General features: G+C 36.5%; 1 protein-coding gene across 12 annotated transcripts in view; it reads left to right on the forward strand.

The window, feature by feature from the left end:
• MEF2A (myocyte enhancer factor 2A) overlaps positions 1-26,835 on the forward strand; it is a 163,631-nt gene that overhangs the window by 95,552 nt on the left and 41,244 nt on the right. For 11 of the 12 annotated variants that reach the window (XM_059180141.1, XM_059180142.1, XM_059180137.1 and 8 more), the window contains one exon: positions 3,980-4,183. In XM_059180141.1, coding sequence (XP_059036124.1) covers positions 3,980-4,183 — 204 coding nt within the window. Of the gene's footprint in view, positions 1-3,979; positions 4,184-9,738; positions 9,878-26,835 lie in introns of those variants that run through there. The other variant, XM_059180144.1, reaches the window with a different exon arrangement.

Consider the following 26,835-nt stretch of genomic DNA (forward strand, 5'->3'; position numbering starts at 1 on the left):
ATAGTGAACTATAGTTTTTTCTTTTGTTTTGTTTTAAGATTTTCTTTATTTGAGAAAAAGAGAGAGAACACGAGCAGGGGGAGGGGCAAAGGGAGAAGCAGACTCCTGGCTGAGCAGGGAGCCTGATGTGGGGCTTGATCCCAGGATCCTGGGATCAAGACCTAAGCCAAAGGCAGATTGAGACACACAGGCACTCCTATAGTTTTTATTTTAACAAATTTTCTCTAATCATACTTAATGGATATTGTGAAGCCGCATTACTTGTCTCAATTTTCATGCTTTTTCATAGCTCACTTAATTTGCAAGCCTTAATTTAGAGTAAGAATTATTCTTGGAATAAATACTTTGTTGATTGTCATTTTCTTTCTCTTCTTCAGTATTAGAAGTATGGGAAAACATTTCTGACTAAACCTTTGCTAAACTCAGAATTTTAGTACAGCAGGTACATCTAGGTGCATCTCAAAACATAACTGCTTTCAAGTTCAGTATTTTAATAAGGGTATTCTTATATTCATTATATTCTTAAAGTGGTATGATACTGATGAAGTCCCAGAACCTAAGTCAGGTTCGGTGGGGTGAGGTTCGGAGCTGATAACTAAAGAAAGAATTCTTAAGACATCTTTGGTGCAAAATGGTGGTTTATTAAAGCACGGGGACAGGACCCGTGGGCAGGAAGAGCTGCTGCTGCCCCCGTGAGGGGTGGTTGGTTATATACGTAGGAGTTGGGTAGGTGAGGACAAAGGGGTATTCAGAAGGGCTATTGGGGCAAAGAATACTATCAGGATATTGAAGGCTTAGTTGCTATCAAGTAAAGACAATTGGGAGTCTGGTGGATGGAAATTGGGCTATTGATAAGGTAACTTCTTTGTTGTAATCTCAAGGACATTTGCAAACCAAGGAAGACTCCTGCCTTGCAGGATTGTGATCTCAGCAAGTTAACTATTTATCATTTTATGGCAGTCAGGGGTGCCTGAGGAATGCTACACCTATGGAGGGGAGCGGATGAAGGGGGGGGGGTGCAAGGCGCCAGCTCTTGCTTTGTCCTCAGCCAGCCTCCTGCTCCCTCATCAATACAAGGCCAGGATTCTAAGAAACAGTGTCACAATCAGTAATGAAAGCTTAAAACTTTTTAATGACAAATATATCAACAAAGTTGATATATAAGTGGGAAATTTGGGAAAGTATTTGTAAAACATAGTTAATATAGCTAAGGAGCTTTTACTTAGATAAGTAAAAAAAAAAATCACAAAGTATGAAATGGCCAAAAGATGGGCAATATAGAGAAAGCAAATCCCAAATGACAACAAATATAAGAAAAATATATCTAACAATTACTAGTTAGGAAATGCATATTAAAGAAATGAGATTTTTATTTTACATCTATCATACTAACAAAACAGTTGTAACATTTATATGAAAAAATTATGAAAGAGTCCATTAGTATACCATTTGACATAAAGGCATATCCACAAGGTGTGGTTGAATGACTAAAATAAAATAAAGAGTATTGATAGAGTCCCTGTTTTATCAAATGCTGACAAAATCCCTTATTATGTATACATGTATATATGAATATGGTTATATGATCTTGCATAAAAATGTGGAATGAAAAATACTAAGTGAAAAACACTGGTTAAGGGGTTTATTTTGGGGGATGCCTGGGTGGCTCAGTTGGTTAAGCAGCTGCCTTCGACTCAGGTCATGATCCCGGCGTCCTGGGATCGAGTCCCGCATCGGGCTCCTTGCTCAGCAGGGAGCCTGCTTCTCCCTCTGCCTCTGCCTGCCATTCTGTCTTCCTGTGCTCGCTCTCTCCCCCCTCTCTCTCTGATAAATAAATAAAATCTTTAAAAAGATAAAAAAAATAAAACCAGTGATAAGGGGTTTATTTTGGTTCAGGGGAAAGTAGGAAGGCAAGTATAAAACACTATTTCCATATATATATGCACTTATATAAAATATATATTTGTGTATTTATATTGTAAGGATTTTTTTTTAAGATTAATTAATAATAGATTTATTTTCACAAGGTGAGGAAAGGAACCATTAGGCACATGTAGTGTTAAGAGTGTTCCACAAGGAGGGAAAATAGAAAAGTTCCCAGGGAGGAAAGTAGCTGGTGGTTAAGGAAGACACACACACATGCACAAAAGCACACACACAGACACATGAATGAGGCTTACTGGATGTAAAGGAGAGTGATGGGAAATAACTTCAGAGAGATAGTTTGAAGGCAGATAATTTATTTTGTTTACTTAATGAGTTTGGATATTACTTCCAGTGCAGAAAAAAAGCTCTAAACTTCTACTTAAACAATTTGATGTAGGTTTTAAAAATATCACTTGTTTATCCAAAGGATACGGGCATAGTCATTTGAAGGGCACATGCACCTCAGTGAGGGAAGAAAGGACCTGAGAATAGACTGTAACAAAGGGGTGAGGTAAGTGGACTGCAGGACTGGATGCAGGTTAAAGAATTTCTGGAGAGAGGATACAAAGCGGGAGAGCTAGATAGGAGGCAAAGTGGAATACATGAAATTGAGATTTTGGAGGTGATGTTGATGAAGTTCTAGAACCTAGATGAGGTTCAGTGGGCTGAGGTCTGGAGCCGATGACCAAGAAGGAATTCTTGAGACATCTTTGGTGCAGAATGGTGGTTTATTAAAGCACGGGGACAGGACCCGTGGTCAGGAAGAGCTGCTGTGGGCAGGAAGAGCTGCTGCCCCGGGTTGTGGGGATGGCAGGTTATATACCCTGTGGTTGGGGGAAGGTGAGGGGGAGGAAGGTTTCAATGGAGTTTTCATATGCTAAAGAGGGCCTATAAGGTGCCAGGATGTCCGAGGCCTACCTGAGGCCTTGCCCTTGTGGCTTGATCAATGTTGTCTTTAGACCAGCCATTAACATTAAGATAGTTGGGAGACTTTTTGGTGGGGTGTCACAATCCTGCTATCAATCGTCTTTGTTAGTGAGATTTAGGACATTTGTAAGCCAAGGGAGACTCCTGTCTAGCAGGATTGTGAGCTCTTGCAAGTTAACTATTTGCTTATTGTTCATGGCAGTCAGGGCTGCCTGAGGGATGCTACACATATACTGAGGGGGAGCAGATGGAGAGGGGGGTGCAAGGAGCCCCTTTTGCTTTGTCTTCAGCCAGCCTCCTGCTCCCTCATCAATGTGATTATTGGTGATGGCAGAGTTAAAGGTGTGACAGTAGGAGTGGGTGTTTAACATGCGGTGGATGTGGATCATTTGGAGGTTGGGGGATGGTTTTGCAACGATTTTTTTTTTTTAAACTGGGATACTGAAGTCACCAGTTATAAGAGTAGGGCTGGAAAGGGAAGTACCAGGTGAAAGATATCAGTACATGAGGGGGTCACATGGGCCCTTCATGAGGACAGTTATTGAGTGGTTTAAGTTTCATGGTGTGAGCTTCAAAGTACCTGGGGCTTTGGAAGGGGAAGGAAGGAAAAATTACTTGTAAGATAGAATACGGAGCAAAAAGGACTTACTTTCCCGCTCTTGAGCATAGTAGATGTAATATTTAAAATAGACCAACAAATAGTGGTCTCTGTTTGAGAGGACTTCAGGTGACAGGTTTCAGTTGGAAACTGGAAGAATATTCAAAGAAAATTTTGAGGACACTGGGGAATTTGTTGACCCTAGACTGTGAATTTTACACTGGATGATAAGGGCCCAGTGGTCAACTGTGTCCTCTTGTTTTCTGCGTTCTGCAGCAGACTGGCAGCCAGGGATAAAGGAAAACTTCCTCAGGAGAGTGCTTTCTGAGGAATTAGAAGTTAAACGTGGAACACTAGTCTTGCGGCAGATGGGGGAGTAAGAGGCTCATGTGGAACGTGAGGCTACGAACCTTTTTCAGCTGTGGAATCTGACTCAGGATTAAAAGAGGCGTCATCTTTAGGTAGCCTGTATTCAAGTACTGCTAATGCTTTTACTAAAAATATACCTTTTTTTCTTTGATCGTCTAGGTTACTTTTACAAAGAGAAAGTTTGGATTAATGAAGAAAGCCTATGAACTTAGTGTGCTCTGTGACTGTGAAATAGCACTCATCATTTTCAACAGCTCTAACAAACTGTTTCAGTATGCCAGCACTGACATGGACAAAGTTCTTCTCAAGTATACAGAGTATAATGAACCTCATGAAAGCAGAACCAACTCGGATATTGTTGAGGTAACACATATATCTAGTAATGCCTGAATTGCAGACATGATTATTTCTTCCCTTTAGTAACTTTTAACTGCCAGATTGCTTCACATCCACATTTAAAATCCGTTTTATATATATATAAAATACATAAAAATATTTTAAAATATATATTTTATATATATATAATTTATTTTTTTCTCCAAATCATTTCTTGGGATGATCTGATTATTGTATAATAATGTATATATATTTTTTATCCAAATCATTTGTTACAAGGATCTGATTATTGCTCTGTCATGACCCACTTAGGCTATAAACATATCCTGTTTATTGAGACAAAATTAGGCTATTGTACTGTGTAGAGCAGTATAATACAGCATTTTATCTATGATTATTTTGTATGCATTTTAAAGTTAATATTATAAGAAACTATATCACTTGGGATAGTATGAAGTTACAGTTTTAATATGCCTTAATCATTTTGTTGCATCAGTGACTACCCACAATTTTAAACACTAATGAAATGGAAGAAAATGACAAAAATAATGCTTCTATTTTGTGAATATTATTTTAGTTGTGGGGTGGGGAGAGAGTCTTCACTTTTTTTTTTCCCTCCTTATCTGTTGTCCTTCAGTATTTCTAATAGTTCTGCCAACCTAATTAAAGTGAAAATAAAAGGAATTTTTTGGAATTTTTTCCATCTTACTCAGAAATAGGTTTCAAAGCAAAACCTTCAAAAAAGAATCTGTATGCCTTCCCCTATAATTCTTTCTGCTGTAAAATATTTTTATAAAAGATAATTTTCCATTTATATTTCTAATGACATTTTAAATTAGCTTAATACTTTTGTCTTTTTTGTTTACATTTAGAGGTTCTGTTTCATTTTTATTCAAAAAAGGAAATTTTTTTTCCCCCACTACTTTGGCTTTAGTTTTATATTAGAAGACTGTTTCAGTAAATTAGGGATTTCCTTGTGAAAATACTAAAACCGTGTGAAACGATGCGGAATTAACCACAAAGGAAGAAATGAAATCCTAATGTAGATTTTATTTGAGTAATTAAAATTAAGATAAAGATTCTTTAACTATTTTAGTGTACAGGAAGCTAATTTACCTGCCTCCACTGATGAAATGCATTTTAAATTTCCTCTATACCCTACACTACTGCAACCATTCCTTTTTGGACAGTAATTGATTTAGTTTGTTACTGTGGGGGAAAAAAATCTGCTACTTATAGTTAAAAAAACCTCTGTTACTTTTTATCAGTTAACCAGTTGTTTGCAGTGAGAAGTAAAAGCATCTTATATTACAGCTACAACTCATCTTTGTTGCTTGTTCCCCACAGTTTTATTTAAATGGCTCTTTGCTATGAACATCCCCTGAAATGTGTATGAAGTGTTCGATTTTGCTTTTGTTGTTCACTTCAGTTAAACAACCTGATTACATCGTAGCCAAACCCCTTAATGCAGTTGTGATTGTATCAATTTTAAGTTACTTTATATTAGCATTTATGGTATATCTTAATCACTTATGTGCGGTATAAATTAGACCCTTTCCCTATTAAACCATAATTCATTTTGAATTATGATTTTGTAAATTATGAGATCATTATTCAGGTAATCTTTTATCAGAGACTTCATAACCGGATTCCCTTGAAATGGAGAATGTCGCTGGTGCGTTTAATTTAAAATGACATCTTATTTTAAAAATCTTTGTATCTTATCAAACGCTCCACTGCCTAAGTCAAAGAAATAGAGTTGACTTTAATAATGCCAACAAATAGATAATTCAAGCTAGTTTCATTGTAGAAGGCAACCACCTCCTTAACCCTAACTACTCTGCTCTTTCATTGCAGCAGTTGTTGTTCTTGGCCCCTGGAAGTTGAGGGTACTTCGCACAGCCTAAAGTTTACTTCCTTAGAGAATATGAAGAATATAGTCTGATTTAATCCTCACAGAATTTTCAAACTACCTCAGTCTTCATCTCTGTTGTGGTCAGCAATCAAAGTGTAAGAGAGTAAATCCCAAACATGTTTTAGCAGTCTCCTATATTACAGTTTACTTTAGTGTGAAGGGAAACTTCGCAGGTCAATTATCAATTGGGAGTTGAATGTTTTCTTTTTAAGTGAATTTCTTAGATACAAGTGAACATGAATATTATGTGGAGTTCTGAATTATATAAATACAGTGGGTAGAAGACATATTGGCTTATAAGGGATAAATTTGTTGGTAGGATAAATTATAAGGCTATATTTACTTTGTATGTTAAGCTGACTGAATTAACCTTCATTATAAAATGATGGTGGTTATCCTAGATACTTTTTCTTCCACATACAAAAGTAACGGAACTGCAGCCTCACTAGTGGTGTGCATGTGTCTGAGTTCCTTTTATCAGTGGTGGTAATGGCTTATACTAATGGAGTTATGAAGATTATTGTGAACCAAACTAAGATTATAGGATAAGAGTAATGACAGATACATATAGAACTTCCTATGGGCCAGGCATTTCCAAGTGCTTTACAAATATCTCATTTAAAGATACTTTTAGAATACCATTGTAAGTATTTTTTTCATATAGTGTTTCATATAGTTTCCTTTCAAACAGTTGTAGTCATTGGAAGCACATTTTTGTCCATTTAACAGAAATATTCGAGGGGTCCTGTGTGCCATGGAGTCTGCAGAGTGATGTTATTTAGTGATTTCTGACTCAGGCGCCAGTTTCTACACATAGTTTTGTAAACCAGTGAGATACGCTTCTACCAACTGAAGATTTTATATCTGTGAACGTCTAACAAATTGGTGTAATGTTCTGTCTGGATGGCTGAAAAGCCATCTCCTGTGACTGAGTTCATCAGCTACAGTAAATGGAAGCATAAGTGACTCACTTTAGAGTGTTTCCTAATGCAATATTACTCTTTAAGATCAGTAGGATTTTACTTTCTCCCATATTGCTAAAAAGCTATACCTGCAAGGATGTACGTATATTAGGCCTATGGAACTAGACCTAGTATGTTTTTTGTGAACACAGTGAAAAAAATATATTAAAAGTAGTTGGTATTTAAATATTACGATGATAAACAGATATAAAGAAAGATATGGTTCTCATATTTTATCTTTTGATTTTAACCTCAAATTTAAGAAACCCATATACAGAATGGTGTTCTATCTTTGCTGTCCCTTGTTTCACATTACTTATATTTTGAAACTAGTTTCTTAAAATTTTAACAATTATAATTGATAAAAAATAATTTCTCTATGGCTTTAAAAAAAAATCAACAGCATTTGCATATTATAAATTGCATTTAGATATTTTAAAGTCTGTAGTGTCTTGTAGGATGTAAATACCCCTTACATTCAGAAAGCTTAAATAAATGAAAATGGAAACTTACACATTAGTAAATTAGAGAGTGTCATTAAGATAAACTTTATAAGAGACTTCATAACTGGATTTCTTTATAATGGAGAGTATTGCTGCTGTGTTAATGGCATATTATTTGAAAATGCTTATACACTGCTTTTTAGGAGCTTATTCCTTTAAAAAATGAGTTTTACTATATTTACTATATTTCATTAGGAGACATTCTGTAAAGAATGTCATCAGAAATATACATTGTACCTCTCCATGTTATTAAGCATTGATAACAAAAATAATGTAGCTTTTTGTTTGGTAATTTAGTTGAAATGTACAAAGGCAATGTTATAATCCCCCATCTTTTTCTTTTCAATAAATTAAGATTTAAAAGGTTGTGAACTGTAGTATGCAATTTGATAAGAACATTGGATTTGTCTTAGAGTATTAGAGAAACTAGCAATGAAAATCAGTTGGTTACCATTATTCATACACGTGTGTGTACATTGTGTTTACACTAAACAAAAGCCTAGGACCAATAAAACAGTTCTGCATCAAAATAAAAATGATGCTAAAGCCACGAAGTGAGGATTTTAGCAGCTGCTGGTAAATACCTGAGAATACTTTTGTATCTACTTTTCTCTTTCTTTCGCTTTGCAGGAATATTTGAAATATTATATATTCCAGTGTATAAATATTTTTAAAATAGTTATGACTTGGTGATATTGGAGAATATTCAGCAAATAGCTTATGTGGTGATTCTTATCACTGTGCTGTTATTTAAGAATGTAAGAGACCATGGCCATTTACCTCTTTAGTTCGTATCTTGTAAACTGTTCCCAGATAGAGGTATCTTCCTCGTGACAGGAATACTGTAGTACTGAAAAGAAAAATTTCTCTTGTACTATCTTATTTGATCTTCATATCCACGGTATGCTTTTTCAGAAGTGGGGATTGAGACTCCATTTGCCCAGAGTCATGTAGCAGTTTAACAGCAGAAATAGGATTAGAATCTGGCATTGACATTATAGCCTCCCTTTGCTCCCCAGTTTATTGAATCCATTGGAACTTTGGAACATTTCGCCATAAATGGATGAAGGTTTTTATATATAAGTCAGTGATGTATACATAACATGTAGCAAACATGAATGAGTTTTCCTCAAAAATAACAGAAAATGAGTGGGGATAATTGTAGTAAGAATAGTAGATAACTTTTATCTAGTTGCTAATTTAGCCTGGTACCTTCTGGGGCTTTTACTTATTTCATTTGATTGAACCCTCTTACTGTCCTTATTTCACAGATGAGGAATTTGAGACACAGTGATAAAATAGGATGACAATAATTCGGATTCTAAAGAAAGAGAAAATCTGCTTTTTCAGAGTCTTACTCATTCCTCCGACTTTCAGATCACAAAGGAATTTAGAAATTACCAATATCTTAAAAAAGAGGAAGATAGGGAATCAATATAAGGTGCATCTACCAGTTATTAAATAAAAAGAGCTGGTAGTGACAGTTGACCATGGCAGGGATACATTATTTGAAAATCCGTGGCTCTCAGAGTATAGTAACTTGACCACCAGGAGCAGCGTCATAAGAGAACTGTTAGAGATCCAAGGCTACTGAAGCAGAAACTTTGAGGGGAGGTCTGAGCAATCTTGTATGAACTCGAATTAACTTGTCCTAAGTGCTGTAAGCCCAAAAGCTTCAAGGTAACATGCAGTCCCTGGGCAGTGGTTATCCAGCTTCTTAAACATTTTTATTCCCAAGAATATCCTCTGAAATAATTTAAAGCAATGAGCAAGAAAAAAGTGTAAGTTGTAAGACCTTCTAAGGAAGCAATCCAAAATAGCATGCCAATTTTGGTGTGAATTACAAACTAGGGGACACGTTTCCAGTGGGTTACCTTCTAATGGGTTACCTTTCAATTCACTTCTGCATGGTTATAAGTGCTTCTTTGAATGTATATGGAGGATCTGGTGCGGATGTGTGGGCCATGGATTACAGTTCCTCAGTTGAACAAAACAGATAAAAATGATTTTTGTCTCCTGAGATCATCTAGTACTGACCTTATAGAATCAGAAGCATCATTATACTTCGGTTTTCTGACAGTATTACAATGTTCTCAGAGAATCTTTCTGAGCCAATCAGTTTTTTTTTTTTTTATTCCCATGTTACAGATGAGGAATGGAACAGACAGGGAGTGTTTAAGAGGCTTGCCTAATGTTTTACAGGGCTGCAGTGGAGCGGCAGGGAAAGGGGAAAAATAATGAGACAACTGAAGACAAGACAAAGCTTCCCTCCACCTCCAGCCCCCTGCCCTGCTCTTTTATTCCTAACAGAGCCTGACGCAGCAGGATGGTGATTCACAGGGTGAGGCACGATATCCTCATGGCCCTCCTCCTCTTCTCACTTGTCCTGCACCATCACCTCACGCAGCAGTCACCGTAGCTCTCGCAATTTCAGTTTGACTCTTTTTATTTTTACTATGTATTTGAATATTATTATTTATCATACAATTATTGGTTCTCACGTATGTGCTTTTTAAGGAACTGTGCATCTCTGCTTGTGATTTTTATTTTCTTGAAGTCAGATTTTTCTCCCATCGAAGATTGATGTTGCTGATATATGAACAGGAGTTCATGTGGGAAAGGGATGAGGGATCACTTTATAATACAGCTTACATTTCTCTAATGCATTTCTTGTGTTCATCGATGAATACCTGTGTATCCTTTTCATGTCTCTTTGGGTCACAGATTGAGTGTTTTAGTAGTTACCATCAGATAAGTTGTTCTTTTTCCTCTGAAGTTCTTTGCTACATTAGCCACATTTTTGGCCAGTGAGAAAAAGGGTACAGAGGATTGGGGGAGTGATCAGAGCAAACTTCCTCTCCAGGTAACACCATCATCTTAGTTCTTTAAAGGACAGGGTTGGAGAGCGAAAAGGGTAGAAGAACAGTGTTCTAGCTCAAAGGGGCAGCTTATGTGGAAATTGGGAAATGAAACCTAGCACAGTTATTTTATGGAGTTAAAGTCAGCCAAGCATAGCTGTAGTAGTATAGTGTGAAGAGTGGAAATGGCCAAGACCTGGAAAGGAAACCAGATCCCAGGGAGGTGTATAAGGCCCTTGACTTTCTCCTGAAGGCTTGGGTAGCTATTGAAAGAGCTGTGTCTAGGTTTTATGGACTCTCTTCACTTCCCAAGCAGTACCTTGTGTTCAAATCACACTGTAATTTTTTTTGTTTGTTTGTTTTTGAAAGGGGTTGAAAAGGGAGGAGGAAAAGGGTAAAAATGTTGACTATAGTGCATTATTTTTACATTTTTAATTTATTGTACTGATACTTACCATACCATGTGCAAGGCATTGTGCCAGACACTGGGAATAAGTGGCCATATTTCTGCCGTTTTCCTAAAAGCTATTTTATTATCTTTCTACAGAAGTTCTTTTGTTAGATACATTTCAGTATAGATTCAAGACACTTAGAATCTCAAGGTTTTGATGTTTCCCATCAAAGAGTAATCATTCAGCATATAAATACTATCTTACTATTAGAGTTATAAGGTTATTTAGTGCAAAAGATGCAGGGTACTTACCATGTTTAAGGATGTTCTGTGTATGCCTATAGAGTGAGAGATAGATAGAGTGTAAGTGATATTTCTCTTATAAAGTTGTAGCAAGTGCAGACATGCAGTTTAAAAAAAAAATTGGCCATTGAAACACATAGCTCCTTCTTAAAATTAAGGAGACAACTTGTATAGTTTTTATATTTATTCTGATGTTATTTTTGTAGCTCAGCTTTGAGAGAAGCTCTAGAGATCTAGAGTCTAAAGAAAGGTATCTTCTCTTTTTTTTAAGATTTTATTTGTTTATTAGAGAGAGAGAGAATGTGTGCATAAGCAAGGAGAGCAGCAAAGGGAGAGGGAGAGAAGCAGGCTTCCCGCTGAGTAGGGAGCCTGATGCAGGGCTTGATCCCAGGACCCCGGGATCATGACCTAAGCCAAAAGCAGACACAACCAACTGAGCTGACCAGGCACCCCGATAGGTATCTTCTTATCATAGATTAGTCATAATCCTACTTTTTAAATTTACAATTACACATTCAGTGCTTGACCTATAAATCCTTCCAAATGGTAGTATGAACTTCTTTTGTTTTGGAAAAGTAAGCATAACTTATAATTTTGTAGGTTTTGTTTGGTGTGTTGATTTGTGAATCAAATCAATTTTGGATATGTGCTTTGATACTTGTGTGTCCTAGGGATATTCTGTGAAGAATCTTATTGTATGTGTAGGCGCACTGATACGTGATTTTATTTCTTACTCAAAGAATAGTTCCTAAAATTTTGATTTTAATTGATGATCGGGCAGTAAAAGATCAGAAGTACACTTTTAAGATTGTTTTTTAAATGTTAATGATTCTTGCAACTTGTTATGTAAACTACAAGTCTGAGTCTTAGAGAATAAACCAAAGCTTGAATTCATATTGGAATTTACCTCTTGTAATTTGACAGGGAATATTGTTCTGTGCTGCTTTGTTTTTAAAGAAATTTTCATTCCATATAACTGCTTTGTTATTTTGTGGTAATTTCTGGGCTTGAGTTGTTATTTCCAAAGTCTCTTGAAAATCTCAAAAAGTTTATGTTCTGCAAAAAACCCTTAGAAATAGTAACTAGTATTTGTAAAGGAATTTAAAAAAAATCAGTTTGCTTTTTCATGCTACCAGTGGTCTTATAGGATTGTTCCATTGTATGATATAATTAAAATATTTTTAGTGCTATTTTCTGTATGTGTTATAGTTGGATTAAGTTTTTAAAAATTGTTCTGTTACTTTGGGGTATAAAAAAATCTATCAGTTATGTTCTGTACGACAACAGAAAGGAAGGGTTTTAGATGAAGATTTAGGCATTTTGTGAAAGGTGGTAATAATTCTCAAATTCTGTTATTTGAGACTTCACTGATTATGATCCAAAGTAAATTTCTATATTTAGTATTTATAATTAGCATTTCTTTGCTATACTGATCTGTTATTTATTGAATATTTATGATGCCTGTTTAATAGGAAAGTAGAATTAAAGTTCTAAATCCTGGGGCGCCTGGGTGGCTCAGTGGGTTAAAGCCTCTGCCTTCAGCTTGGATCATGAGCCTAGAGCCCTGGGACTGAGCCCCACATCGGGCTCTCTGCTCAGTGGGGAGCCTGCTTTCTCCTCTCTCTCTGCCTACTTGTCATCTCTCTCTATCAAATAAATAAATCTTTAAAAAAAAAGTTCTAAATCTTGTGGGTATTAAGTATCAATTAAAATAATATATGCATAAGCATTTTTTTAAAAAGATTTTTTATTTTTAAGTAATCTCTACATGCAGCATGGGGCTCATACTCACAAGCCCAAGATCAAGAGTTGTATGATCTACCGACTAACTCAGCCAGGCACCCCGTGAAAGCATTTTGAAAACTCTTTTGTATTAGGTTGTTTCTGATTACAAGCAACAAAGACCTGACTGAAACTCACCTTTAAAATAAGGGTACTTGTTGGGGCGCCTGGGTGGCTCAGTGGGTTAAAGCCTCTGCCTTTGGTTCAGGTCATGATTCCAGGGTCCTAGGATTGAGCCCCACATCGGGCTCTGTGCTCAGCAGGGAGCCTGCTTTCTCCTCTCTCTGCCTGCCTCTCTGCCTGCTCGTGTCTGTCAAATAAATAAATTTATTAGCAAAGTCTTTGCTAAAGAACATCAATATCCTTCCCACTGGATTCCCAAAATCTTTTAAAATCTTTTAAAAATCTTTTTAGAAAATTAAAAAGTAAATAAAATAGGGGTACTTGTTACATCACATAACAAAAAATGCAGCAGTGTGGTAGAGATTAGGCTCTGCTCTGTTGAAGTAGGCTCCAGGTTTCTGCCTTCTCTCAGGCATCAGCTTCTCTCAGGCATCCTTATGCTGGCTGGTGCATATTGACAGTAGCAGCTCCTGATCTTACCTCTGCACATGGCATCATCTATAGCAGCATTACCCAATAGAACTTCTTGTGGTGATGGAAATGTTCTTTATTTGTGCTGTCCAGTAGTGGTAGCCATTAGTCATATGTAGCTGTTGAGCACTTGAAATAGAAATAGTGCAATTGAGAAACTGTATTTTTAACTTTAATTGAGTAACCACATGTGGCTAGTGGCTACCATATTGTTAAGCACCAATATAAAGCATCAGAGATTTATTGTGTCCTAGAGTTTTCACCAAATGTTCTGAAATTAACTCTATTATGCTGGCTTGGATAACATGCTTCCACACTCCTCCCTGCAGTACACTAATCATGGTAGTGAGGAGAAAATGGAAAGCTAGATATTCCACCTCTGAGATGTACTATGAAGCTACATTGATCCGGAAAGTTTCTATTTGCATAGGTGGGGATAGACCTGTAGCTCAGTGGAACAGGGCACAGAGCTCAGAAACAGACCCATACATTCATGGTCAGTGGATGTTTGACAAAAGTGCTGAGGTTAATCAATGAGAAAAGGAAAGTCTTTTCAATAAGTGGTGCTAGAAAAGCTGGATATACATAAAGAAAAAATAAACCTTAATATTACTACACATCATACACATGTCTGTGGAGTAAAGAGTTTGTATGGGTGAATAATAAAGGTGAGGAACAGACAGACTGGGTGTAGTTGATACAGGGCCTTGAATATCAGTCTGTGGTGTTTGACCTTTGTCTTACAGGCATTGGGCAGCCTTTAGAGGTGTTTAAAAGTTTAGGTAGTCAAATAATTGTTACAAGAATACTAATCTGGCAGCAGATTACCAGCATTTTAAAGGAGGTTTATAGCTTTTAAAAATAGACTACAGATCTCATCTTTTTAATTATGATAGTCTTTAGTAATGTTGAGATTTTATGAAGAAGAATGCTGTTCCACTTAGTTTGAATGAGGAATGGTGATTAAAATGGTGATTAGACTGTGTCCTAAAGATTATGGAATATTGACATGTCATGCTTTTTCTTAATTGATCTATAAAAAAATTGAAGAGAGCATCATTTGTAGAAAAGGAAATGTTTAGAATTTACCCATAATGTGAATGTGATCAAGTATAAGTATAAATAAGCTTTGTAATGTGATCTCCCTTAATGTAACAATTTAAAGTATTTTTATTTAAAGTCATTATTTATTATGAAAAAGTGACCAAAGTTACTGTAAAAGGGAGTTTATTATGAGAAGGTTTGGAAAACCCTGATCTAGTTCTGGACTTCATTTAAATGATAAGAAAGCAGGAGTCCAAACAAAGCGAAGGACTGGTCCAAGATCTTACGAGTTTGCAGTGACAAAACCAAGACTTAAATAATGTTTTCTTGAAGACCCTGGGTCTATCTCAGAAAGTCTTTGCTAAAGGACATCAATATTCTTCCCACTGGATTCCCAAAAATCAGCACACAGCTTAATATTAACCTGTAAGGTTGAACTAAAAGCAATGTTGCTTCTTTCAGTTAATTTATACTCTTAAAACTTTATCAGGGACGCCTGGATGGCTCAGTTGGTTGGGTGTCAAACTTGATTTTAAGTCAGGTCATGGTCTCAGGGTGACAGGATCAAGCCCCATGTTAGGCCCTGCACAGTGTGGAATCTTGCTTGAGATTCTCTGCTCCCCTGCCCCATACACACACTGTCTCTCTGTCTCAAATAAATCTTTAAATTAAAAAACAAAAAACAAACATCAGACGTTACCCAAAAGTGTTAAGGACAAAAAGCATGAAGTATGTTTAAATGGAAATAAAGTTCAAGAATGAAAGAATGTGATTCTCTTCACACTGTAATACTGGAAATACTGCCTTTATTGCTGTATTGCCCCCATCTTCCACATTGACTCCCACGATATATTATTTCCAACCTTTAGAAAAGTAAAAAGACTTAAAAAGAAAAACATACAAGTGCTTCTGCTGTAATGCATTCCTGAAAAATCTCATAAACTCCAAAACCTGTGCAACGTTGTGTTTTGATCAACACAAACTAAAAAATAATTAGTAATTGAAAAGAGAATTTGAACTGCTCAGTGAGACAGCTTAGTATGTAGTTAGTGGCTACCACAGTAGGTGTTATAAATGCACAGAATAAATTACTTGAGTAGAAGTGTTGGCAACATTTAATTAGAATGGAGATAGTGGGTGTTAGGACAGTGCAGATGGCTGTGTAGCAATGAGCAATGGAAGGTGGGGGGGGGGGTTGCCATTAAAGTGAGCATGGGAAATATTACAACCTTCATCAAGGCTGGGAATAGTCCTCTGAAGCCCTCGTTTTCAATTTCTTTTTTTTTTTTTCCTTTCTTTTTTTTTTTTTTTAATGCTCCGGCTCTCAGGAGGCCTTTCTCCTTTCCTGCTAAAGGTTGCCACTTTCCTGGCTCCCCTTTCCTAGGAAAAATCCCCAGTGAACCAGAGTGACTTCTTTATACTGACACCATTCCCTATTTGTCAGTTTCATGGCACCTAATTTACATTCCAAAACACATTATAGTAGAGCAAACTGTATTGTTTAATCATAGAAAGAGTTTTGCTTTTTTTAAAAAGCACATTTATCAGCTAATATTCATCTGAATAAGCGGCTGCTGTGTAAAAGAAGATTATTCTGGGTGGGGGGGGTTGTATTATTACTGGTTTCTTTTAAGGTACAAAAAATAGCTGTTTTCATAGATTCTATTGGCTTTTGTTTCATATAGTTCTGTTCAGTGCTAATCTTAATATACCTGGGTATAAGACTCAATAGGTGTGAATTCCAGTGTTATTATTCGTAATTGGTAAAGATTTCTAGTGTTTTCTGCAACCTGCATAAAGTGCTTTCACACTACCTGATATCTTTATAAATCATTGCCCCCCAAATCCTTCACTGTCATGTGAAATTGAATGATTGAATGTTCAGCAAGGCAACGTAGTTTAGCTAGTGGCTACCACAATGTAGACATATTTGAGATTAACTTTTTCTTTTTATTGAAATATAATTTTCAGACCATAAAATTCACCATTTAAAATTATAGTTTTTAATGTATTCAAAAGTTTGTGCAACTGTGCACACTAATTCCAGAACATTTTCATCAACCGTTCACAGTCATTTCCCAGCTCCCCTTACCTCCTCATCCTGGCAAACACTAACCTTTTTTGTGTGTCTGTGAATTTGCCTATTCTGGATATTTCATATAAATGTTCTGTCTTGTGTCTAGCTTCTTCCATTTAGCATAATACTTCCAAGGTTCATTTATATTTTAGTATGTATCAATATATCATTCCATGGTTAAATGATATTCCATTGTATGGATAAACCATATTTTGTTTATCCAGTCATTCATTGATGGACATTGGGTTATTTCTACTTTTAGATTGCTACAAAAATGTGGCTCTGAATTGTACTTGTCCGTACAAGTTTTTGTACGGACATGTTTTCATTTTTCTTAGGTATCTACCTAAGAGTGGCATTGGTCAGTTTGTATGATAGCTCTGTGTTGAACTTTTTGAGGAACTTGACAGTGGAATTCTGTGGAAAATGTGGGACTCCTTTCCACATTTCAAGGAAAAGCAGAAACATCATCAAAAAACTTTGTGGATGTCATTAGAAAATATTTGGTTAATTTTTTCCTAAAACATTGATTTTTATTTTTTTTTTTTTTTATTTCTGTAATGTTGGATCAGGTTATCTGGACCAACCCTTCAGCTGAAGACAACTAAAAATACTAGATAAATTGTACAAAAACTTCCTTATAGTATCAAAGAGCTGTTAAGGAACATGCCAGACCAAAATCTAAGAAAAGGTAAGATCCTAAGAGGTAAAGAAGTATTTAAAATTCTGGCTACCCTGAGTCATTTGCCCACCAGGATAAAACAGTTGAAAACTGAGCTTCAGATTTTGTTGGATCCAGAGGCAAAGAACAACTCATTACATCTAGGTTTCCAAGTCTAATAGATCACCTCTTATATCAAACTGGGACCTCAGGAAGAGGAAAAAGTCCACAGTCTTTTCTCACTTGAAAAAATTGCAAGGGGAGATCTGTTGTCCTGAACAGATGGGGGAAAGAGGAGAATAAGAAAAGTAAGAAAGAGAACCTGTTTCTGAGGGTTGTAAAACAAGTACCAGCATTGTGTGGAACCACTCATTGTCCAAAATCATTTAACACAGGAAGCCCGGGAAAACTTTTGCCTCAGGTATCTGGAAGAAGCAAATTGATATACTTTTTGAAGAAAGGCACTTTATTCAAAGCATCAAAAATCTCTTTCAAAACCATAGAGCATACCTCATACAAAGATGACTGACCATAAAAGAAAATAAGACACCGTAAGCAAAATGCAGAAGAAATAGCAGAAACTAACATCTAAATACTTCAGATACTCATTATTATACATAGATTATAAACAGTTTCACTCTGTTTTAATAAACAAGCTTGAAAATATCTGCAAGAAACAGGAAAATCGAAACGAAGTAGTATAGCAAAATTGAATGAAATACTTAGAGCAATGAAAATTCACAAGAATTTGTGAACTAAAACAGGTTATCTGGAGGCTCACCACAAAGAGATGAAAAGGTAGAAAATATAAGATGTTGAGGAAGAGGAAAATTGGTTGGAAATTCTAGCCTGAATTTTTGTTGGCTTTCTAGAAGGAGGGGAAGAGAGGATGAATATGAATGGGGGCAGATGCGATATTTGAAGAGATAATGACAATTTTCCAGGATTGGTTTAAGGAATTCAACAAATCCCTTGCAGAATAAAAGAAAAAAGAATCTATCTATCTATCTATCTATATATATATATGGAGTGAAACTACAGAAAACAAAGACAAAGAGAAAAACATACAGAGCAGATTATCTTCAAAGGAGTAGTGACTCTAAATAGCAGCAAATGAAAATCTCTAGTCAATGAAATGATATGCTGAATGTGTTGAGAAGACGGAACTTGTAATCCAATTTAGAATTCTATACTCAGAGAAAATGTCTTAAAGAATGAAGGCAGGACGCCTGACTTACACGCCCAGGAAACCCCATTGCTTCCTTTCTTCTGGCTGGCAGCAGGGAGGCCACACTATAGCTGGAGGTACTGTAAAAGACGTGAACTAGCAGGAATTCATCAGTGCTCTGGCAGTCTTCGCTGAAAAAGTCTGGGGAGCTGAAAGTCCCTGCATGGGTAGACACTATAGCAGAAAGAGCTTGCTTGCTCCCTGTGATGAGAACTGTTTTGTTTGTTTGTTTGTTTTTTAAAGATTTTATTTATTTGTCAGAGAGAGCACAAGCATAGGAAACAACAGGCAGAGGGAAAAGCAGACTCCCCACTGAGCAAGGACTCCATCCCAGGACCCTCGGATCATGACCCAGGCCGAAGGCAGAAACTTAACTGACCGAACCACCCAGAAGTCCCTGATGAGAACTGGTTCTACACATGGGCTGCTTCCACAGCACGGTACCTGTTTCTCCAGGGTGGTGCTGGGGTCAGCTCCATAACCAATATCTATGGGGGACACCAGAGGATGGGTTCATGCCCAGCCACTTCAGCAGAGGTTCTAGGAGCATGGCCCACAAGTCCGCCAAAGCTTAGGAGCTGGAAACTATGAAGAAGGACCAAGAGGGAACCTGCACACTGACACATCAGGGACAGAGAAATCTGGAAAGAATCACCAGACAGGTATCAGCTGCCACCAGAAGTATTAGAACAAATGCAGGGTTAATAAATTGGCTCATTCATTTAAAAAAAAAAAAGCAAAAAACTGTGTATCAGTTTTGCAACTAAACCACGTCAGGCTTTTGAAGAAGGGGTCCAAAACCCAAGTCAGACTGTCTTGGTAAGAAAGCAGTCTTCATGGGAAGATCAAATGATCTACAGAAGCTTCCAGTAGACAGTGACCCGTGTCTCTGTTTCATCAGTGAACATTAGAACCTAGTAGGTACTCTCAGTAAGTTTTGTTGGAAAAAAAGAAGGCAAATTAAATTATTCGTACAATTAAAACACACACACACACACTAAGAAGGGATGGTGAAAACCAATAGCCAAGGCTTTTGAAGATACACTTTCCTGACTTCATGGTGCACTGAGAACCAAGTTTATCAAAATATTTATGTGTGAAGATTTGCAACAGAATTACATTATCCCCTGTTGATAGGCTGATGCCCAGTATCTGGTTTCTGTGAGTTAAGGGCCCCCTCAAACTGTTGGTTTTGCTAAGGGTTAAGGGAAGAAGTATCATTGCCATTTATTGGGATCTTTACACTCAAACCTAGGAGTATCATAGAACTTTTAAAATTCAAAGAAGCCATATTTTGAACATGACACACTTCTTACTGAGGAAGATAGGAATAAGATTATGGAGGAACTGGAGAAGGAGCCAGAAGGCATTGCCTATAGCTATATGCAAAAGGAATGTGCTGTCTTCCCAAGGTTGAAGTGTTTCCTGATCCCAAGCCTCTCTGTGTTCTCTCTTTCATTTATCGGCTGATTAATGCAGTCTGTTGAACCAGCTGAACTAGTACAGTGTGGTGGAAAAAGCACTGAATTGGACATCAGAAGATTTAGATTCTAGTCTTAGTTCTGCTACTTAAGAGCTGTGTGATGTGGTAGGGTTGAAGGCGGAGTACTTGGGTCTCTCCTAAGCTTCATATTCTCCTTTGTAAAGATAGGAGGTTAACCTAGGTGGCGATGGTACCATTTAATTTCTTTTTCATCATCTCTTAGTATACTTTTTTTGTGTATGTAAAATCTCAGGATCCTATTGTGCCTCAAATATTTTGACTCAGTGGACAAATTTTCAGAAAAATAAAACTTAACAAAATGGAATCATGAAACTATAGACAACCTGAATAGTCTTAATTGTGAAGTTTACCACAGAAGAACTCCAAGTCCAGATGGCTTCATAAGCAAGGACTAACAGATTTTTTAAGGAAGAAATAATGCCAGTATTTCTAAACTCTTTCAGAGAACAGAAAAAGAAGAAACACTCTTTTCTCCATTATATGCGCTAGCCCAACTTTGATAGCAAAACCAGCAAGGAGAATTCGAAGAAGAAAAATCAGAATTCAGCCCCACTGAACATAAATGCAGAACTCCTAAACAAAATATTAGTCCACTCCTTTGAGTTCACATCTTTTTTAGTGGAGACACTTAACTTGTTTTCATTTTGATCCGTTTTCTGTACTCCTTGGGCATGCATATAGACTCTGTCAGCCTCCCTTTGGGAGTAGCCATGTGACTAAATTGGCCAATGGAATTTGAGTAGAAGTGACACATGCTGGTTCCAGGCCTGATCTGTCAAATACCTCCCACATGATCTTCATACTGTCTCTTCCCTATTTGCCTGCCAGGTGCAGAGAATCCAGATGGGCACTCTTGAGGTCTTATGCATGGAAGCACAAGATAAATGAATCTGGGCTCTGAATAATCTCATGCACGCCTCTGAGATAAGAAGCATCCTCATATGGCTTTTTATGAATAGGAAACTTCATTGTGTTAGACCACTGAGAGTGTTTTGTTCATTAAAGCATCTCATGTTACTTATGCTAAAGCAGAAATTAAATCCAGCAGTATATAAAAGGGACAGTGTATCATGACTACATTGGATTGCTCACAGGAATGTAGGGTTGATTTAACAGTTATCCCATCATTGTGGAATGGAACTCTCAATAGGTATATATCTCTGCCACCAAAAAACCAAACAAATAAAGAAAGAAATAAAATAATAATAATCCTTATAGAGTCAAGGAAATGCCAGTCAAAAGAATTCAACAACTGATTCTGAAATAAAGGGAAAATGAGGGGGAAAAGAACACATCCTGAAGAATAACAGTGTGAGAGGGTTTGCTCTACAATATATTGTGACTAATTTTAAAGCTGTAGTAATGAAGATACTATGACAATGCACAAATACTGATTTCCAAACATAGCAGTGAAGTAATAGCTTAGAAACGGAACCATGTGTGCATAAATGGGGGTATCTATAATCATAGGGGAGAGAAAAAAATTCTTTAATAGTGCTGGGACAGTTAGATACATAGGAAACTATGAAGGGAGTCTACCTCATATCTTACGTAAAATCTATCTCCAGGAAGATTATAGACTTAAATGCAGAAGGCAAAATTGAAAGCTTTTAGAAGATATAGGAGATTATTTTCATGATTTTGAGGTAGGGAAGGATTTATTGAAGACATAAAAACTATAAAGGAAAAATTGGTAAATTTGACTTTGTTAAAATTAAGAACCTGTTTTTATCTGAAGGCAGTTTTTTTTTTTAAACCACAGAATGGAAAAAGATTTTTATAATGCATAAAATTAGTAAAGGGCTTATATTGATTTCAAATTTTAAAAATGACAATAAATAAGAAAAAGATGAACAACCCAATTGAAAATTTGGAAAGTACTTGACCAAACACTTAGAAAAAAAATTCAGAGAGCCAATAGGTATGAAATGTGCTTCATTTCCTTAGTAATCAGGGAAATGCAAATCAACTTCTCATTTCAGGTAGAAATGTACTTCGATACAATTATAGTTGACCCTTGAACAGCTCCACAGTTGGGAAAACAGCACCCTGTGCAGTTGAAAATCCATGTTTGACTTTTGACTCCCCCTAAACTTAGCGGCTTACCAGAAGCCTTACCAGTAACATAGTCAGTTAACACACATTTTGCAAGTTATATGTGTTACATACTGTATCCTGACAGTAAAGTCAGCTGGAGAAGAGAAGATGTTATTAAGAAAACTCGAAGGAAGAAAACATACATTTACTGTATTATACTGTATTTATTGGGAAAGACATCTGGGTAGGTCTGCACAGTTTAAACCTGTGTTGTTCAAAGATAAAAAGTACTTTAAAAAATGTTTTGACATTATCTAGTATAAGACAGATAAGAGCCACATACTTTATGAACTTAGCAGTTCCATTCCCAAGAAAATACTCTAGAGAAGTGTGTGTAGATATGGGGTAGGTTATGTTTACAAAAATGTTCATAGCACCATTTTCATTTCAATAATGGCCAAAAAACTGAAGCAGCTCCAATATCTGTAGTAGAATGAATAAAGTTTTTCCCCTATACAATGAGTTACAATATTCAGTGAAAATGAACAAACTAGATCTGTATGCAACCCTAAGGATGAATCTAATAAACATAATATATAATAAAAGAGGCAAGACAGAATAATGCATCGCATATACTTCATTCACATAATATTTAAAAGTAAGCCGAAGGATATAGTTACAGGTACGCATACATGTGGTAAACCAGAAAGCTTCGTCATCACAGAGGTTGGGTGGTCTTTCCTGGAGAGGGCAGAGAGGAGAGGTGTGTGATTGAGGGAGATATATAGGTTCCAGTTCTAGTCTGTGTTTTGATTTGGTTTGATTACTAGTAGTCATTTCCTAATTGTTGAATTTAATAAATTTTGATGGCCTTTCTTTGTGAATTTTTCAGTTTTAAAAAATTAAATGTTTTTATGCATTTTCAGAGTGTTTAGGAAGAATATGAAGTGTCTTTAATTAGCAACAGTTATTAAAAATGAGGAAAAGGAGAACTTTGCCTATTTAAAATAACCCTATTTGGTTTGAGTTCCTTGGAACTTAAGACATGTTATTCCTTTATTTTACAAGTAGTCATATCTTGTGCTAGATCTGATTATCCATTCATCCAGTGTTTATGGAGCATTTACTGCTCAGGTGCTTGACAGAAATGAGATTCAGGATGGGTGGTGATACTGTAGATTGATTAATTAGCTCCTTGTGCATTTAAAAAATCATGCATATATACCTATTGAGTATTTTTAGTTCCATAGTTTTGCTTCTGAGTACTGTGATTCTATTAGCTTGTAATGGAATTTGGCAGTGGCAGAATTGAGCATACATTAAAGAACATTTCAGTTCTTTGTAGGCAGTTGTTAAAAACACAGTCTAGTCAGGTGTGGGCTCTGGTAAACAGACAGTATAGACTCCTGAGTCTAAAATTTTGTAGCATAACTCAAAATTGCAGAAAATGCCAGCCCCCTGTGATATTTTTTTTTTAAGGTTTTATTCATTTACTTGTCAGAGAGCGAGCAAGTGAGCACAGGCAGACAGAGTGGCAGGCAGAGGGAGAAGCAGGCTCCCTACTGAGCAAGGAGCCTCGATGTGGGACTCGATCCCAGAATGCTGGAATGATGACCTGAGCCGAAGGCAGCCGCTTAACTGACTGAGCCACCCAGGCATCCCTCACCCTGCCCGTCGGGATTTTTATCAGTTCTTATTTCAGAATTCCTGGAATTTAAATATTTAAACTTATTTACAGTGAAAAATATCATGAGTACTAGATTTCTTTATTAAAAAACAAAATATTATGGTAACATGATTGTATGTATATGTATTTATATAATACCTCTATATACACACATGATTATATGTAATTTCCATGGAGAATAAGCGTATCTAAAATTTTAAATACATTGTTTTTTGGGGATAAGAGCATTTAAGCTAAAAAAGCTGTTTAAAATTGACCACCTTTTGTATACAACCCATTTTGAAATATGTTTGCTTTTTTAAGTTTATTGTATAAAAGAAAACTTGGATATACTTAGGGAAAAAAGTAAACAGCATTGTTTTTGTCTTGAGTTTCTTTTCCCTGTCTCCTTTCCACCATTTCCTTATCCTTTCCATCTCCACTGTCACTAGCAGATTTAATAATATAGGCTAGAAAAGGAAGTATAGGACCTGCCAAGCTGTGCTATATACCCAGAATTCTGTATATGCTTCCTTGAACTTGAGAGATAGGGTCGGTGATGCTTTGTAAGTAGAACAATACAGCACTTTAAGGATCTTTGTTGGTATATGTACCATTATTTGAATCAATTATCTTTGGCTAGAAACAGTAAGCACTGCTCAGGCATCTTACTTCCAGGTTTGGTATCCTTTCTGAGCTCAGAGTAGTGGGGGCACTAGCCAGACTTGTTTTGGGAATTATGGGACTTAGATAAGAGACCACTAATATATGACCTAAAGGATTATGATCGTTTTTTTCATCAAGGTTCTTTGATTCTAAGAACTAGAAATCCATTTAAAGTAACTGAAGCTAAAGAAGAATTTATCATTTTTTTTTTTTTAAGATTATATTTATTTGAAAGAGAGAGCACAAGCAGGGAAGAGAGGCAGAAGGAGAAGGAGAAGAAGGCTCCCTGTTGAGCAGAGAGCCTGCTTCAGGGCTCGATCCTAGGACCTCGAGACCATGACCTGAGTCAAAGGCAGATGTTTAATTGACTGCGCCACCCAGATACCCCTAAAGGAGAATTTATTGAGAGAATACAGTCACGTGGCACCCAAGGCAGGAAGGAATACCAGGTGTTCTAAAGGCTTGACACCAGGAGCTCCATCTCAAGGTCTGCATGGTGTGTCATCTCTGCCACCAACCCTGCTTTGCTGGATGACTCTGGCAAAGGCTTTATGTAAAAATAATTGATGTTCTGGGTCCTTTTCCAGTTAACCGTTTTTATAATCAGAGTATAATTTCCAAATTTAAAAAAAGCTTTATTTATCTTACTGTCTTTTGTCTCAGTGGGAGAAAAGGGTTGGTGAGCTGTGGGACCTCTATCTTAGTACTAATAAGATTTTTTTAAAAACTGGGTTGGTTCTCTATAGATGGTATGAATTTTTCTACTCTAGAAAAGTACGACTTTTGTTTTTCAGGTTACCAAGTTTGTATTCCAACCTGCTGGGCTCAAAATAAGATCCAGAATCAAAACCTTTGTTTGGTAAAGACTATACACACACAGTGTAATAGATGTCCTCTTGCACTACCAGTTCTATTCTTTACTATCCAAAAGCCCACTGGGGCATCTCCTAGCAGCTTTCAGAATATAAGCTGTTGTAAGTTAAATACATGTATGAATTTAAGAAATTATACCTATGAAATTATATTTTTTCTCATAGTTCAAAAGTAGCCAAATATAACAATTTCTGTGGATCCATCTGGTACAAACTATTATTTTTTTTTTTTAAAGATTTTATTTATTTGACAGAGAGAAATCACAAGTAGACGGAGAGGCAGGCAGAGAGAGAGAGGGAAGCGGGCTCCCCGCTAAGCAGAGAGCCCAATGCGGGACTCGATCCCAGGACCCTGAGATCATGACCTGAGCCGAAGGCAGCGGCTTAACCCACTGAGCCACCCAGGCGCCCCTGGTACAAACTATTATTTTTAGATTGCCTTATTATGTATTTTTACAAATTCATAACTTTAGGTTTTAGAAGACTTCTAAAGTAACTTGTCATAGCATCCTGATCTCGTTCTTTGCCTTTTTTTTTTAATCTTGCAAGTATTAATAAATAAATATTTTATGCTTGTCTACCGCCTTGTTTGTCTAGATTCAGAAAAATGTAAAGCAGTCTAGACTTCAGTCTTTGACTTGAAAGTTCACGTATTAGTTGAGGGTACATTAGATAGGTAAATACAAGGTAGTATAAATAAATGAATGTTCTATTGAATAAGTGCTCTTAGAATTTTATTGTAGGGAAGTAGTAGGGGAAAAGTTTCATGGAAGATGGGGTTCAAACAAGGCCACAGGCCATAGTGAGCTATAAAACAGTCCTGCAGAAAAGAGGGCAGGGTTTTAAACAAGTGAGCCAGTAAGTAGGAGCTAGGCTGTTGGTGACTTGCAGTTAGGCTAAGGAATTTTGGTTCTGTATTCTGTATCTGTTATTTCCAAAAAGGGATGTAAGATATGTAAAACAGTCTCTTGCGGTTTAGGAAGAAAATATTAGAAATTCTATTTTACTCTAAAATGTGCTTATTAATATTAAAAAGATTAATTTATGCCTGTAAATTGCAAAATGTATGCATATTTTGGGGGCTGTGCATAAAATATGTGTCTGGATGGGATAGCTAATCTAAGTCTTAGAGACTGCTGCTTTAGATTCTAGAGAAGCATCAAAGATTTAAAACAGGTGTGATAAATACAAAGTGGTATTGAGGAGACCCGAATCTCTAACAAGTTATGGGACAGATTAGAAAAGAGATTAGAAAAAGTACAAGGGTATATTATAAGCATCTAGATATAAAGCAGCACAGGCCTGTGTTGAATATGGTGGCAGTGGAAATAACTATAATATATAAAACTTGGTGTTCCCTATGAATTGTGGGGGAGAAAACAAAGCATGCACAGCAAGATTGCTTTGACTGGAGAAGGGTAAGTCTGAAGAGGGGATCTGTTTAATGAGAGGTAGTGAGTTCCATTGAAATAGAGTAGCCAGATATCCAAATGAAAATGTGCAACAGGCAGTTGAGACTATAGGTCTTCCAAATGTTAGGTTAGGTGTGAAAGAAAGCATAATCATTACTCTTACAACTATAGAATGAACAGGCATCAAAGATTTTATTTAACGAA

The sequence above is a fragment of the Mustela lutreola genome, chromosome 7, assembly GCF_030435805.1.
Source record: "Mustela lutreola isolate mMusLut2 chromosome 7, mMusLut2.pri, whole genome shotgun sequence".
In the NCBI taxonomy this organism is placed as follows: domain Eukaryota; kingdom Metazoa; phylum Chordata; class Mammalia; order Carnivora; family Mustelidae; genus Mustela; species Mustela lutreola.